The sequence below is a fragment of the Varanus komodoensis genome, unplaced genomic scaffold (assembly GCF_004798865.1).
Source record: "Varanus komodoensis strain SLA01 unplaced genomic scaffold, ASM479886v1 scaffold51, whole genome shotgun sequence".
Classification (NCBI taxonomy): domain Eukaryota; kingdom Metazoa; phylum Chordata; class Lepidosauria; order Squamata; family Varanidae; genus Varanus; species Varanus komodoensis.
The window spans coordinates 2,365,354-2,381,836 of NW_025336100.1; the positions used below are offsets into that span (position 1 = coordinate 2,365,354).

The 16,483-nt window shown below is 44.6% G+C and overlaps 1 protein-coding gene across 6 annotated transcripts in view; it reads left to right on the plus strand.

Annotated features, from left to right (window-relative positions):
- LOC123031870 (sulfotransferase family cytosolic 1B member 1-like) overlaps positions 1–16,483 on the plus strand; it is a 39,407-nt gene that overhangs the window by 15,189 nt on the left and 7,735 nt on the right. For 4 of the 6 annotated variants that reach the window (XM_044447285.1, XM_044447287.1, XM_044447284.1 and 1 more), the window contains exons 2-5: positions 2,072–2,219; positions 3,215–3,343; positions 4,824–4,921; positions 11,882–12,008. In XM_044447285.1, the coding sequence (XP_044303220.1) occupies positions 2,072–2,219; positions 3,215–3,343; positions 4,824–4,921; positions 11,882–12,008 (502 nt within the window). Of the gene's footprint in view, positions 1–683; positions 2,220–3,214; positions 3,344–4,823; positions 4,922–11,881; positions 12,009–16,483 lie in introns of those variants that run through there. The other 2 variants (XM_044447282.1, XM_044447288.1) reach the window with 1 other exon arrangement.

A 16,483-nucleotide genomic window follows, 5' to 3' on the forward strand; every position in this document is an offset into this window, starting at 1 on the left:
CAATCCCCCATGATGATAAGGACATCATTTTTTGGTGTTAATTCTAGAAGGTGTTGTAGGCCTTCATAGAACCGGTCAACTTCAGCCTCTTCTGCACCAGAGGCTGGGGCATAGACTTGGACTATTGTGATGTTGAATGGTTTTCCTTGGATTCGATTGAGATCATTCTGTCATTTTGGAGATTGCATCCCAGTACTGCTTTTCCTACTCTTTTATTGACTATGGAGGCCACTCCATTTCTTCTGAGGGATTCTTGTCCACAGTAGTATACCTGATGGTCATCTGAATTAAATTCACCCATTCCTGTCCGTTTTAGTTCACTGATTCCTAAGATGTCGATGTTCAGTCTTGTCATCTCTTGTTTGACCACATCCAGCTTGCCTTGATTCATGGATCTTACATTCCAGGTTCCTTTGGAGTATAGATCTTTGCAGCATCAGACTTTCCTTTCCCCACCAGATACATTGGGAACTGAGTGTCCATTCGGCTTTGACCCAGTCACTTCATTCTTTCTGGAGCTTCTAATACTAGCCCTCTGCTCTTCCCCAGTAGCACATTGGACATCTTCCAACCTGAGGGGCTCATCTTCAGGTGTCATATCTCTTTGCCTTTTGGTACTGTCCATGGGGTTTTCATTGCAAAGATACTGGAGTGGGTTGCCATTTCCTTCTCCAGTGGATCACGTTTTGTCAGAGCTCTCTGCTATGACCTGTCCGTCTTGGGTGGCCCTGCATGGCATAGCTCATAGCTTCATTGAGCTACACAAGCCCCTTCACCACAAGAAGGCAGTGATCCATGAAGGATATTCCAGAGATAGATGCATTTAACTTTGAGATTATGTGGCACTGGAATTGCACACAGGTGAACTCCATTCAACTACTTACACTGACTTCTGGAGTTAGCGGGTTGCACCACAGCTTTTTAGGTATGTCACATCAAAGCGGGTGAATGCTTAAATGGGCAGCAAGGGCCACTTTGGTTTGTTAACTTAGCTTTTTGTTTTGCACCTTCACAGTGTTGCATATCTTGTTTACAGCATGTACTAACAATGCCAATGGAATCCATTTTAATTCCAGGTTGTAGCACAACAATATCTGGAAAAGATAAAAGTGGGTTGAAACCTTCCTCAAGGCACTGTATGCACCCTGAATCAACAGAGAAACAAGAACCCCAGTATTGTGGTGGCAGGCTTTCACAAATAGCCTGCTCCCACAGAGGTTAGCAGAGCAGTCTATTTGCAGGAGCATGACAATGGCAGAGCTCAGTTTATTGAGTTTGTAGCTCTGCCAGGAACTAGAAAATGGTAAGAAGCCTTTTGCCCAGGCAGAACAGAAACAAGGTATGATCCACTAAGTAAGAGGAAGAGGCAACTGTTGACACTTAGTTTTAACTGATGAGAGCTTATTGATTAAAGCCAAATTTATTTGATGTCACATAGGGCTTAAATTCAGTTGTTGAGCAGCCCACAGGGTTCTTGGGCCCAGCATGGCACAAATCATTCTGCACCCCGGTTGTATGGCATATTTGCCTGTCCTCCAAGCTGTCCACCATACTCCCCAAGATCCTTTAAGGGGATTACTCCTTGTAGTAGGCAGGGTTAGAATGAGCCCGCTCTAACTCATCTGTCATCTGCACTGTAAAGTTGTAACAGAAATAACTCTATCTAACTAGATTTCTTGTCATACAACATAACAGTGTGAAAAATAGCAATCCTCAGTGGGAGAATGGTGGTCGAATGGTATTACCAGTAATGGTATTACTGGTACACAAGAATGTGCCTGGTATCTTGTGTGAAATGTTGGAGAGTATGTATGAGGGAAAAATTTGGTCAATCAAACAGTCAAAGAATGCTTAACTTTCATCAAAGAATTAAGTAATTAGAACAATTTATAAGAATGGCAACAAACTGAATCTAAATAATTAAATAATTATTCTAATTAATAATTAACTCTTCCTACCTTATTCAGCAAACTATGTAATAATGCAATGCATATCCTTGCAATTGATTCTTTTTTCTTTACTTTTCTTCCCTACTCCTCTTCTCATTGTATTACCTGACATTTCCCCAAAGATGGCCACTCCAAATGATTACTTTCGGAAAGACTGGCAGATGGTCCATGGTGTTCCTATGGTCTATGCATTCTCCTTTGAGTGGGACAGAATTGATAATTTCCAGAGCAGACCTGATGATATTCTGATATGCACATACCCAAAATCTGGTGAGTTCCCTGTGTCAGGATGGAAGAGGGAAATTTGAATTTTGTTGTCCTTCAACAATGCCCCAGATCTGGTGTCTAACGAGGTCTTTATCAAATGGCAGAACCACTTCTGGTCAGGGATTACATCCCAGCTCTGCATGCTAGGAAATACTAGGATGTGGCTTGAACTGCTTTACTTTTGGATCCAGGATTCAAGTACAATTCAGATGGACTCCTTCAGATCAATGGGGCCTGTTAGTAATTAACTTAAGTTTCCTTGATTTCAGTGACAGCCAGTATGGTTGAGAGTGGTTAGAGTGTTGAACTGGGATCTGGGAGATCCAAGCTCTAGCCCATACTTGGCCACAGGAGCTCACTGGTTGACTTTGGGCCTGTCACTGACTCTCAGTCTAAGTTACTTTACAGGGTTGTTGTGAGGATAAGATTGAGAAGAAGAGAAAGATTATGTAAGCTGACTTGAATTTTTCCTTGGAAAAAAGGGTGAGTTTTCACAACCAAATACTGTAGTGATATGTTCACATTAAGAACAAATACGCCTGGATACAGTCCTATTTACCTTGAACAGCTCTACTGATCCTAGAGAGACTCCAGGTGCTACCTGGTGATGCTTTTATTATGAAATCACTCTGCCTCCTTCACAGAATTTTACAAGGGTGCAGGAAACATCTGTTTGTACCCTTCCTGTACTTTCCTGCCAGTTCTACCATAGAAAATCCATTAATGAGAAGTAAACAGAATAGCTGCACAATATCTTTTGACTGGGAGCACTAACAGCCCTTAGTTTGGAAGTATTTTTACATTTTGGTAAATGCTACATATGTATAGGGTTGACTTACATGACTATGAGTAGTCCATTAGAAGCTTTTCCAGCAACCCTCAGTTTGCAGCCTGCAGTCCACATGCTGTGTAAGAACCTAGTGCTCATCTCAGGCCACTAATTTTCCTTCAGTTATGCCAACTCCAGGCAAGCCTAACAGGTTTTTGTTTGCTTCCAGGTACTACATGGCTAAGTGAAATTGTAGACATGATTCTGAATGATGGTGATTCTGACAAATGCAAACGGGATGCAATTTTCAATAAAATACCTATGTTGGAATTTGCTGCCCCAGGGAGGATGCAAGCAGGTACATTTGGAATTACTTAGTGAGAATTGTTGCAGTTCAGAGATCCAAGGTGGGCAGATTACTTGAGTGGAAGAACAAGATGCTTCAACTGGTACCCCCAAATTTCTGTCTTCCTGGTTTGATGTTTGGAAGAAGGCCGAAACCGCTCTGTGCTTCTCTTCCATGTCTTGAAGAATGGGAATAGAAAAGCAAAACATTTGTTCTTCTACAAGTTCATAGGTTCTGAGTATTTATTTAGGGCTTTATGTCCCAGTCATTAGCCCAGGGTTCTCAGAACAGTTATACAAGTAAAAGCCAATAAAATAGTATAACAGCAACATTAATCAATTAAAAACAATAATATCAACAATATCAACAATTTAAAAGCAAGAACACTAATCTGTGTAATCTGTATCTGTATAATAAGCATCTGCATAATCAGTAAAATACAATAGACATATTCAATGTATAAAAGAACCAAACCCTAAGTAGGTTTTCAGGGGGTACCTTTTCTGTCTCCAATCCAGTGCTTGAACTGAGAGAAAAGGGGGATGGTTTGGTCAGACTCTGTCATGTCTTCCTGAAAAGAAGTGGAATGGCATCCCATTTGATTTTGAGCACCATGTACATCAAGAGTGGGCTACATGTGGCTCATCTGATGCATGTGGTATATGCCATGAACTTGTATGCAACCACCAAATGGGCCCTGCTCCCATGCTACTGCCATCCTTGAGATCCCAGTGATTCTGTTGGCATAATACAAAGCATGCACAGAGCATATGTCTTCTTTCCCAGCAGAATGGGACCCCTGACTGCCCGTAAAACCATCTTTTGTCAGCTGCTGAGAGCACAATTATACCAGGGAACAAGGTGCACAGCCCCAGCAGGTCTTGTTTCCCAGAAACTGTCTCTGAAGAGAAACAAGGCATCTTTAGGATAGTTTGTGAAGTATCAGGTACTAAGATGCTCAATCATAAGCACAAGAAACCACCCTTCAGATATCACGGAAGTGCGGTAAGCAGGCATGCATATCATCAGTGTCTTATTTAGTAATGTGCTAACCAAAAAACAAGTGGCTTAGGTATGTTAACTGCATGAACAGAACCACTTTCAAAGAACTCGTCAATCCAAATGAAAAGTAGTTTTCAAAAGCATGATGGCATTTCTCTCTGTGTCGATAATTAAATATAGATACACTGCCCCAAGTTTCTAACATGACTGTTAATCCTAGCTCTTTGGAAAACTTGGAGTAGTCAGGAAAACAGAGGCTCCCTATTTCTCAGACCACTGAGTGACCCTTATTCACCTGTTGGCATAACAGGGCTTCCTTAGCTGGCATCTCTCAGGTCTTCCAGGAGTTTGTTTTTCTGGCTAAACCTGGGTGATGAAGGCACATGTGGAGAATAATGGTTTATCATTCAAAAGCTATTGCTCATGTGCTGACAATTGCTTTAACAAGTTGATTGTGTGCCTTACCCAGTAACACCATTTTGCTCTCCAGGGACAGAACAATTAGCTCGGATACCATCTCCTCGAATGGTGAAAACCCACCTCCCAGTTAAACTCCTTCCTAAGTCCTTCTGGGAGAATGGCTGCAAGGTAATGAACTTGGGGACCTATAGAAACATAGAAATAGAGCAAGTCAGAAGGGGTCTCCAGGGCCATCTAGTCTGATTCCCGGCTCCAGCTTGCTCCACTCATGACATGCCTACCATGTCCATGTCTAGCCTATCTTTGAACACTCTCACTGATGGGGCTTCAACCACCTCCCGTGGAAGCCCATTCCATACCCTTGGGGTCTTAACTGTCAGGAAGTACTTCCTGGCATCCAAGTTAAACCTTGGTTCCTTGAGCTTGCCTTCCTCTGCAGGAGAAAACAGGTCTCTACCCTCCTCCATGTGAAAACCCCTCACATACTTGTATGTCACCAACAGCTCGGCGTCTCCTCTTCTTCAGGCTGAAAAGACCCAGTTCCCTCAGTCTTGACTCATACGGCGTCCCTTGCAGTCCAGCCACCATCCTAGTGGCCATGTGCTGCACCAATTCCAACCTGGCTATATCCTTCCTATAATGTGGAAGCCAGAGCTGAACACAGTACTGCAGCTGAGGGTGCACCAGAATTGTATAAAGTGGTAGTAATACCTCTCTCAATCTGGAAGCCATGCTTCTGGCTATGCAACCAAGGGTAGTGTTATCCCTCTTGACTGCCACATCACACTGCTTATTCATGTTTAGCCTGCAGTCAACCAGTACCCTGAGATCCCTTTCACAAGTGCTGTTCTCCAGCCACTTGTCCCTTAACCTGTACGTATGACACCCTTTCCTTTGCCCCAAGTGCAAGACCTTGCCCTTATCCACATTGAACGCCATCCTGTTGTCCCCTGCCCACTTCCGTAGTCTGTCCAGATCCTTCTGGATCTGGACTACCTGCTCCTCAGTTGAGGCCACTGTCCCTGTTTTAGTATTGTCTGTGAATTTGATCAGCAGACTGGTCACCTCTTCTTCCATGCTGTTGATGAAAAGATTGAACAGGATTGGTCCCAGGTCAGAGCTGTGGGGTACCCCGCTCATCACTGCCACCATCCCAATGACTAATGGTAACCCTCTGCTTTCGGTCAGTCAACCATGCCCTAATCCATTGGACAATGCATTGGTCTATCCCAAAACCTCAATTTCTCAACCAGGATTTCATGCAACACTTTGTCAAAGGCCTTGCTGAAATCCAGATAAACCCCATTCTCCATGTTCCTTCCATGTAGCCACCTCAAAACCTTGTCATAGAATTCCACAAGGTTTGTCTGGAAGGACCTTTTTTTGTGGCAGCCATATTGCATGGCTGCCAACCTCCCTTCCCTATCTAGGGTTACTAGAACTCCCGCTATTATGAGCCTTTCCTTTGTCTTTTCTACAAAGGATATAAGGCTAACTGGTCTGTGATTTCCCCATGTCCCCTCTACTACCCTTTTTGAAAATTGGGACCACTGACGCCACCCTCCAGTCCTCTGGAACCTCACCCATTCTCCATGAGTCCTCAAAAATGGAGGTCAGAGGGTGTGGGAGAACCCCCGCCAACTCCTGAAATATTCTCAGGTGTAACCCTTCAGGGTCTGGCACATTTGTAATGTCCAGTGCCATGAGGAGCTCCTCAACTTCTTGGGGAGTGACTCTAATCTGTGCCCCTAAATCCCTGGCCACATCTGATCCCCCATGCAGATTCCCCTGTCCTGCTTTGGGGAGAACACAAAGGCAAAGCAGGTCATATTCTGTAAGACAAGTGGTCAGCAACTAGTTTTGCTTGCAAACTCTGTTGACAAAGGAAAGGGTGACAAGGAACCTGGTCATATCCCCAGCACTTCCAAAACAGTCTGGTGTTCCAAATGCTGGTCATGCACATCCTTCTGAGCAGCTTCACCCAGTGAGTCAAGTGCGGCCTGAAGGCAATGAACTGCTGACTCGCAGCTAAGCCATATTCCAGTGTTGGGGACTTGAATTGAGTGACTTGCTCCCAAGTCTGACTTGTCCGTGACTTGACTTGGATTTGATTTGGGAACACTGAGCAAGTGATTGACTTGAGATTTCTGCATTTTTTACAACCAGGTCACAGTCTACGTTTTTTATGGCAAAAGTCTTACTATGCAGCAGGATATCCAGGCACAAAAACAGCAGAGGTGGTGGTAGGGAGCAAGTTTTTGGCAGGAGGGAGGTGATGAGAGGGAGGGAGGAGGGGAGAGGGAGGGGTTTGCAATAGAGGGGGAATATTGCAGCTGTTTTTAGTGCACTTTGTTTTCCTGCCTGCTGCCTCTGTTCTGCTCTGCTCCAGTGTGTTTCCAGGGAGGAACAAACAAAAACAAATAAATCATTGATGATGATGGGGTGCCTCCAACGGTGGGTGTGTACTGTATACTCTGCTAAGCCATTGGAAGTGTAGATGGGGACATGGGTGGGGTACAAATCTCCCATCCCTCCACCCATCCCACCACCCATCCCTTTTTCCTTTTAAAGTTGGCTCTTGAGACTTAAGAGACTTGAGAATTGACTTGAAATTTTATAACAATGACTTGAGACTCAACTTGGACTTGAAAGTATAGACCTGATACTTGATTTGAGACTTGGAGTAGAAGACAAGAACATGTCACTGCTGTATTCTTCCCCATCCTATCAACCGGGAGGGAAATCATTATGCTGTTTCTGGGGTGATTTCAGTACCAAAAGTGCTTTCTGACAAGAGATGAGAAGACTTACTTGAATTAATTAACAGACCGGCATCCTTAGAACAATCAATTACAGGTGTCAGTGTTACCATTGGAAGAAAGTGGGAGAAAGGCTATTCCTTCTTAAAGTCAGTGGTCATTTTGAACCAGGGATCAGCTGCTAGAACAGGGGTCCTCAAACTTTTTCAAAAGGGGACCAGTTTACTGTCCTTCAGACAGTTGCGGGGGCTGGACTATAGTTTGAAAAAAAAAAGAATGAATTCTTATAAACACTGCACATTTAAAAATTAATTAAATTTAAATAAATTTAAAAATTAATCAAAATTAAAATGAATTTAAAAATAATTAACATTTTAAAAATTAATTGAAGTATTAAAAAATGTTTGATCGCTCGCTCGAAGAAGGGTGCAGCAGAGGCGTAGGAGCCCCATGGCATTCTCCAAGTAAGCTGCTCTGCCTCAGCCAACCGCCCCGGGCTCGGCGAGGCAGCGGCTTGCTTGCGAGAAGGCCATGCAGCTGGCCACCCCATCGCTTGGCAAGGCGGCGGCTTGCTTGCACAGAGAAGGCCCCATGGCTGGATACCCCAGGGCTTGCATAATTAAAAATAGATTTAAAAAGTAATATTTTACTTACTTTCAATCCTGTTTTAGTTTCTTCGCCGTCGCTGTCTTCATCTCTCTTTCTCTTCCTCCCACCTCTCTTCTGCTTCCCACTCTGTATCCCCACTCTGTATATGTGTACAATGGGGCGGGGGGGGGGAGGGGATCCAGTGCATGTGCAGTTGAGCTGTTGCAATTTGAGCATGTGCTGGCTCTCTCTCTCTGCTCAGTTTCTGAGAACACATGTGCCAGCTCAGGTTTTGGACTCGCTCGGAGATCGTTTTCTCTGAGTGAGTCCAAAACCTCTGAGGTGGGCTGGATAATGGGCATGGCAGGCCAAATCTGGCCTGCGGGCCGTAGTTTGAGGACCCATGTACTAGAACCTAGCATCTGAGGACTACTAGCTGGCCACCTAAGTAGCCAATCCAGACTGATGCATGCAAGAAACAATACATAGAAACACAGAAACAAAGAGAGTCAGAAGGGTCCTCCTGGGCCATCTAGTTTGACCCCTGCCTGCAGCCAGCTCCACTCAAGACATGCCCACCATGTGCATGTCCAGCCTATCCTTCAACACCCTCACCGATGGGGCCTCAACTACCTCTCATGGAAGTCCATTCCATACCCTCGGGGTCCTGTCAGGAAGTACTTTGTGGCATCTAAATGGAACCTTGATTCCCTGAGCTTTGCTCCGTTGGAGCGCATCCTGCCTTCCTCTGCAGGGGAGAACAGGTCTCTACCCACCTCCGTGTGACATCCCCTCACATACCTGTATGTCGCCAACAGATCCCCTCTGCGTCTCCTCTTCTCCAGGCTGAAGAGACCCAGTTCCCTCCGTCTCGCCTCATACGGCATCCCCTGCAAACCGGCCACCTACCTTGTGGCCCTATGCTGCACTGACTCCAACCTGGCTATATCCTTTCTGTAATGAGGGGCCCAAAACTGAACACAATACTCCAGTTGTGGGCGCATCAGAGTTGTCCAAAGTGGTAGTAATACCTCTCTCGATCTAGAAGCCACACTTCTGCCTATGCAACCAAGGGTGGCGTTCACCCCCTTAACCTCCACATCACACTGCTGACTCATGTTTAGCCTGCAGTCAACCAGTACCCCGAGGTCCCTTTCACAAGTGCTGTTCTCCAGCCACTTGTCCCCTAACCTGTACTTATGACACCTATTCCTATGCCCCTAGTGCCAGACCTTGCCCTTATCCACGTTGAACGCCATCCTGTTGTCTCCTGCCCACTTCCGTAGTCTGTCCAGATCCTTCTGGATCTGGAGTACTTGCTCCTTAGTTGTGCCCATTGCCCCCAGTTTTAGTATCGTCTGCAAATTTGATCAGCAGACTGTTCACTCCTTCTTCCATGTCATTGATTAAAAGATTAATCAGGATCGGCATCAGGACAGAGCCTTGGGGGACCCCGCTTGCCACTGGCCACCATCCCGATGATTCCCCACTAATGGTTACCCTCCGCTTTCAGTCAGTCAACCATGCCCTAATCCACCAGACAGTGCTTTGGTGTATCCCAGAACTTCTCAGTTTCTCAAGCAGGATATCATGGGGCACTTTGTCAAAGGTCTTGCTGAAATCCAGGTAAACCACATCCACTGCATCTCCTCCATCTAGCCATCTTGAAACTTTGTCGTAGAATTCCACAAGGTTTGTCTGGCAGGACCTGTTTTTGCAGAAGCCGTGTTGTGTGGCTGTCAGCCTCCCTTCCCCATCTAGCATCACTAGATCTCTCTCTATTATGAGCCTTTCCATTATTTTTCCTGCAATGGACTTAAGTCCGTTGTCTTATGGCTAACTGATCTGTAATTCCCCATGTCCCTTCTACTACTTTTTTTGAAAATTGGGACCAATGACGCCACCCTCCAGTCCTCTGGAACTTCACCCGTTCTCCACGAGGCCTCAAAAATGGAGGCCAGCGGGTGTGAGAGAACCCCTGCCAACTCTCTAAGTACTCTCGGGTGTAACCCGTCAGGGCCTGGCGCCTTTGTAATGTCCAATGCCCTGAGGAGCCCCTCGACTTCAAGGGAGTGACTCTAATCTGTGCCCTAACTCCCCGGCCTCCTCTAATCTCCCATGCAGATCTCCCCCGTCCTGCTTTGGGGAGGACACAGAGGCAAAATAGTCATTTGGCATCTGTGCCTGTTCCCTCATATCAGTCACTGGATCTCCTTCCTCCTTATTTAGTGGTCCCACCACTTGTCTCCCCTTCCTCTTCCTATTTACGGGCTGAAAGAAGCCCTTTTTGTTGCTCTTGATATTCTTGGCAAGTCTCAGCTCGTAATCAGCCTTAGCTTTGTGAAGAATCCTTCTGCAATGGACCTCCTCCTCCCGGTATACCCTTTTGTCTATTTGCCCCAGTACCCATTTCCTATGGAGGTTCCTCTTGTGTTTAATCCCTCTAACCACCTCCTTTCGCATCCATGGCGGTGCTCTCCTCCACCTCCCCACCTTACTGACTAGAGATATCGTCAAGGCTTGTGCCTCTAAAACCTCCCGTTTGAGTGCCATCCACCCCTCCTCAACTCGCTTGCCTTTTAGTAACCTATCCCAGGAGACTGTCCCCAGCCTGGCCTTCAGTTGGCCAAAGTTGGCCCTCTTGAAGTCCCACCTTCTAGTGCTTGACCTGCTGCATGTCCCCAGTCCCCTGATCTCAAAGCAAAGGATGGAGTGAGCTGGGGGTCAAACTTGATGGCCCAGGAGGCCCCTTCTGACTTGCTCTGTTTCTATGTTTCTATCCTACCCCTTCCCTGACATATAATGCTATGCCCCCTCCCCTCTTTCCCTTCCTGTCCTTTCTAAAGGAGGATACCCCTCTATGTTTACATCCCAGTCTTGCCTTTCATCCCACCAAGTTTCTGTGATTCCCACCAGGTTATACCCTCCTATTCCCAGGAGAGCTTCAAGCTCTTCCTGCTTATTACCCATGTTCCTAGCATTATTTCTTTAGGAAGCTTGTATGCCGCCCCATTCGCCAAAGCCTCAGGGCAGCTCACAATAATAAATAAATAAACACAATATAAAAACAATATAACATTAGTGTACATGCACCTCAATTCCTTCCCACTGCTTCCTTTCCTTGAAGTCCCCAGCCTCCTCCTTCCTCCCATCCTCCCTGATACCTGGCCCCTCTCTGTAGGAGTCCTGTCAGTCCCTGCAGTACCTCTAAAACCCTGCTCCCAGAGCCCTGATCCTCTCCCAACACTTGTCCAGTGCAGGCATGTTTCTGGGGGGCCTGAACCCCCACCCCCACCTCAGTTTTAAGTCTTCTGGACAAAGGTCACTAGATCATCTCCACATACAATATACTGCCCTCAGTTCCAGAGGAAGAGAAGCAAACTGTCACTCTTCAGCTTGATGGTTGCCCCAATTAACTGCTATACCTAATAAAGGAAAAATGTGAGTGAGTCCAACCTCAAACAACTTCGGATTAACAGCAGTCACTGACTACTCCTTGACTTTCTCCTCATGCTGTGGTCTGTCTGTCAGTTGTCCTGTTCCTTCATAAAAGCATTAATTGCTTTATCAAGGTTGCTGATATTTGTGTGTGTGCACAAATGTGCACACAGTCACAGTCACATGTGTACATATTGCTATTGTCTTATATCTTGTTGATTGTCAGAACCATGGTTGGATTTTCCCCCCCAAATCTAGATTACTTTTTCACTGGTCGAGATTCCTGTACAGTTAAAAACTGCCAGTATGGCTTAAATCTTTTTTTCTTCTTTCCTGAATGAAGGTGATCTATATGGCCCGCAATGCAAAGGATGTTGCTGTCTCCTTCTACCATTTTGACTTGATGAATAAGCTGCACCCAGATCCTGGAACGTGGGATGGTTATCTGAAGGCATTCATGGTGGGAAGACGTGAGTCCAGTCATCCTTTTGCAAATATATGGAGTTAGAAGCTTAACTTTTTCAGGAAACAAAACAGATTTTGCTCTTCTCTAAAAAAAAGGTTCTCCTTCATGGAAAACTGCCTCTCCTTCATGGATCACTGCCTTGTCATGGCGAAGGGGCTTGTGCAGCTCCATAAAGCTATGAGCTATGCCATGCAGGGCCACTCAAGATGGACAGGTCATAGCAGAGAGCTCTGACAAAACGTGATCCACTGGAGAAGGAAATAGAAAACCACTCCAGTATCTTTGCCATGAAAACCCAAAGACAGTACCAAAAGGCAATATGATATAACACTGGAAGATGAGCCTCTCAGGTTGGAAGGTGTCCAATGTGTGACTGGGGAAGAGCAGAGGGCTAGTACTAGGAGCGCCAGAGAGAATGAAGTGACTGGGTCTCAGCTGAAAGGAGACTCAGTCGCAGATGTATCTGCTGGGGAAAGGATAGTCCAATGCTACAAAGATCTATATTCCATAGAAACCTGGAATGTAAGATCCATGAATCAAGGCAAACTGGATGTGGTCAAACAAAAGATGACAAGACTGAACATCGACATCTTAGGAATCAGTGAACTAAAATGGACAGGAAGGGGTGAATTTAATTCAGATGACCAACAGGTATACTACTGTGGGCAAGAATCCCTCAGAAGAAATGGAGTGGCCTCCATAGTCAATAGAGGAGTAGGAAAAGCAGTACTGGGATGCAATCTTCAAAATGACAGAATGATCTCAGTTCAATTCCAAGGCAAAACCATTCAACATCACAATAGTCCAAGTCTATGCCCCAGCCTCTGGTGCTGAAAAGGCTGAAGTGGACTGGTTCTATGAAGGCCGACAACACCTTCTAGAATTAACACCAAAAAATGATGTCCTTATCATCATAGGGGATTGGAATGCTAAGGCAGGAAGTCAAAGGATAACTGGAATAACAGGCAAGTTTGGCCTTGGAGTACAAAATGAAGCAGGGCACAGGCTAGTAGAAATTTGTCAAGAGAATACGATGGTCATAGCAAACACTCTTATCCAACAACCCAAGAGACGACTCTACACATGGACATCACCAGACGGTCAACACAGAAATCAGATTGACTATGTGCTCTGCAGACAAAGATGGAGAAGCTCTATACAGTCAGTAAAAACTAGAACAGGAGCAAACTGTGGCTCAGATCATGAGCTTCATTTTGCAAACTTTAGGCTTCAATTGAAGAAAGTAGGGAAAAGCACAAGGCAACTCAGGTATGACCTAAATCATATTCCTGATTAATATACAGTGGAGGTGACAAATAGATTTAAGGAATTAGATCTGATAGACAGAGTGCCTGAAGAACTATGGACGGAGGTTCACAACATTGTACAAGAGGTAGCAACTAAAGCCATCCCAAAGAAAAAGAAATGCAAGAAAGCAAAATGGCTATCTGAGGAAGCTTTGAAAATAGATGAGGAAAGAAGGGAGGCAAAAGGCAAGGAAGAAAAGGAAAGATACACCCAACTGAATGCAGAATTCCAGAGAATAGCGAGAAGAGATAAGAAGGCCTTCTTAAATGAACAGTGCAAAGAAATAGAAGAAAACAATGGAATAGGGAGGACCAGAGATCTCTTCAAGAAAATTGGAGATATGAAGGGAACGTTTCATGCAAAGATGGGCATGCTAAAGGACCAAAATGGCAGGGACCTAACAGAGGCAGAAGAGATTAAGAAGAGGTGGCAAGATTACACAGAAGAACTATGTATACAAGAAAGAGCTTAATATCCCTGATAACCACAATGTGGTGATCACTGACCTTGAGCCAGACATCCTGGAATGTGAATCAAATGGGCCTTAGGAAGTCTGAGCAACAACAAAGCTAGTGGAGGTGACAGTATTCCAGCTGAGCTATTCAAAATTTTAAAAGATGATGCAGTAAATGTGCTACTCTCAATTTGCCAGCAAATTTGGAAAGCTCAGTAGTGGCCACAAGATTGGAACAGGTCAGTTTACATTCTGATCCCAAAGAAGGGCAATGCCAGAGAATGTTCAAATTACCACACCATTGCACTCATTTCACATAATAGCAAAGTTATGTTCAAAATCCTACAAGCTAGACTCCAGCAGTATGTGGACCGAGAACCACTGGCAGGCAGGATTTCGAAGAAGGAGCAAAGCTAGAGATCAAATTGCCAACATACGCTGGATCATGGAGAAAGCTAGGGAGTTCCAGAAAAACATCTACTTCTGCTTCATTGACTATGCTAAAGCCTTTGATTGTGTGGATCACAACACAATGTGGCAAGTTCTTAAAGAGATAGGAGTACCAGACCATCTTATTCGTCTCTTGAGAAACCTATATGCGGGTCAAGAAGCAACAGTGAGAACTGGACACGGTACCACTGATTGGTGCAAAATTGAGAAAGGAGTTCGGCAAGGCTGTATACTGTCGCCCTGCCTATTTAATTTATATGCAGAGCACATCATGAGAAAGGCAGGCCTAGATGAATCACCAGCTGGAATTAAGATTACTGGGAGAAATATCAACAACCTCAGATATGCAGATGATACCACTCTAATGGCAGAAAGTGAAGAGGAACTAAAGAGCCTCTTGATGCATGTGGAGAGCGCAAAAGTTGGCTTGAAACTCAACATTAAGAAAACTAAGATCATGGCATCCGGTCTTCTCACTTCTTGGCAAACAGATGGGGAAGAAATGGAGTTAGTGACAGATTTTATTTTCCTGGGCTCCAAGATCACCACAGATGGGGACTGCAACCAAGAAATTTAAAGACGCTTGCTCCTGGGGAGGCAAGCTATGGCAAATCTAGACAGCATACTAAAAAGCAGAGACATCACCCTGCCAACAAAAGTGTGTATAGTCAAGGCTATGGTTTTCCTAGTTGCAATGTATGGCTCTGAAAGTTGGACCATAAGGAAGGCTGAGCACCAAAGAATTGAGGCCTTTGAATTGTGGTACTGGAGGAGACTCCTGCAAGTCCCTTGGACAGTAAGGAGATCAAACCGGTCAGTTCTTGAGGAGATCAACCCTGACTGCTCTTTAGAAGGCCAGATCCTGAAGATGAAACTCAAATACTTTGGCCACCTAATGAGAAGGAAGGACTCCTTGGAGAAGAGCCTAACGCTGGGAACAATAGATGGCAATGGAAGAAGAGGACAGCAGAGAATGAGGTGGCTAGATGGAGTCACTGAAGCAGTCACCATGAACTTAAGTGGACTCCAGGGGATGGTGGAGGACAGAAAGGCCTGGAGGAATGTTGCCATGGAGTCGCGATGAGTCGGACATGACTTCGCAACTAACAACAGCAACAAATAAAAGGTTCCCTGTGTCAAATCCAATGTAATATCCCTTTATTCTGTGAATGAGAAAGAATGGAAAGCCATGTGTTTTTGTGAGGTCTGTAGATCCGACTAACTGGTGCTGAAGATAGGCATGCCACTGTTATAGCAGCAAGGCTGACCTTTTCTCTTCAAGCTGAGGTGGGTGGAAATTGGGGGAAAATATTCTCCAAGTTTCAGGCAAAAGAGCTAGGTATGCTCAACACCAATTGGCAAATTTTCTTCTCTGGTTGTCACAATGGGCCGAACTATCAATTACATGGAGCAAAGAGGAGCTCCCTTCCCATGCTAATAGCAGCCACAGCAGGTAGTTAAACTACTCTCCCCCCCATTCAGGGTCCTAATGTTGAATGAACTGGCTACTGAAACAATTAACTTGCATTCAAGGGCATCCATATCCTCAGCACTTTTTTTTTTTTTGCTTAACCCTAAGAAATTTCAACCTCCAATTCTAGGACAAGTTTTTCACTTTTAAAATTTCTGTTTTAATTAACAAACTAGCAGTTGAACAGCTAGTTTCCTTTCCCTCACCTCAAAATGTTATTAATATTCCAAATATGGGTAGAATCCATTGGCTGCTGGAGATTTTTTTTATGTGCCTTCAAAATAGCATATTATATATAGTCTTTTTTCATAAAGACATTGACAGATGTTGCTGTGTACATCTCTGATTTGTATGTGAACTAACTTGTACTGTATAAAAATCAGGTATTTTGACTTTAAAATTAAATAATTCCAGTGGCTACATCCGTTTTTCTTCCATGGCCTTTACCACAGCTCCTTGTACCAAGGCTTCATTGTTACAAGTACTACAGTTCTCCCTCTTGTAGCTCTTCCCCTGTGAGCTGCCATCAGCAAGGACACAATTCCTTAGACATATCTGCATTCTGTTTATCCCATATTGTTAACAGAGCCAAAGGAGGTGTGACATGTAATTTGATGTTTACTGTTTATCACTTCTGAAAATATCATGTTCCAGTACTGTCACACAACAGAATGTAGTCAATACATATGAACCTTGCTTGTTGCAGTTTCTCCAACATTTTATATTTAAGCATCAGATAAACAGGCCCTACAGTGATTTTTAAAATATGAATATGGCCAACTCACATGATGTATGA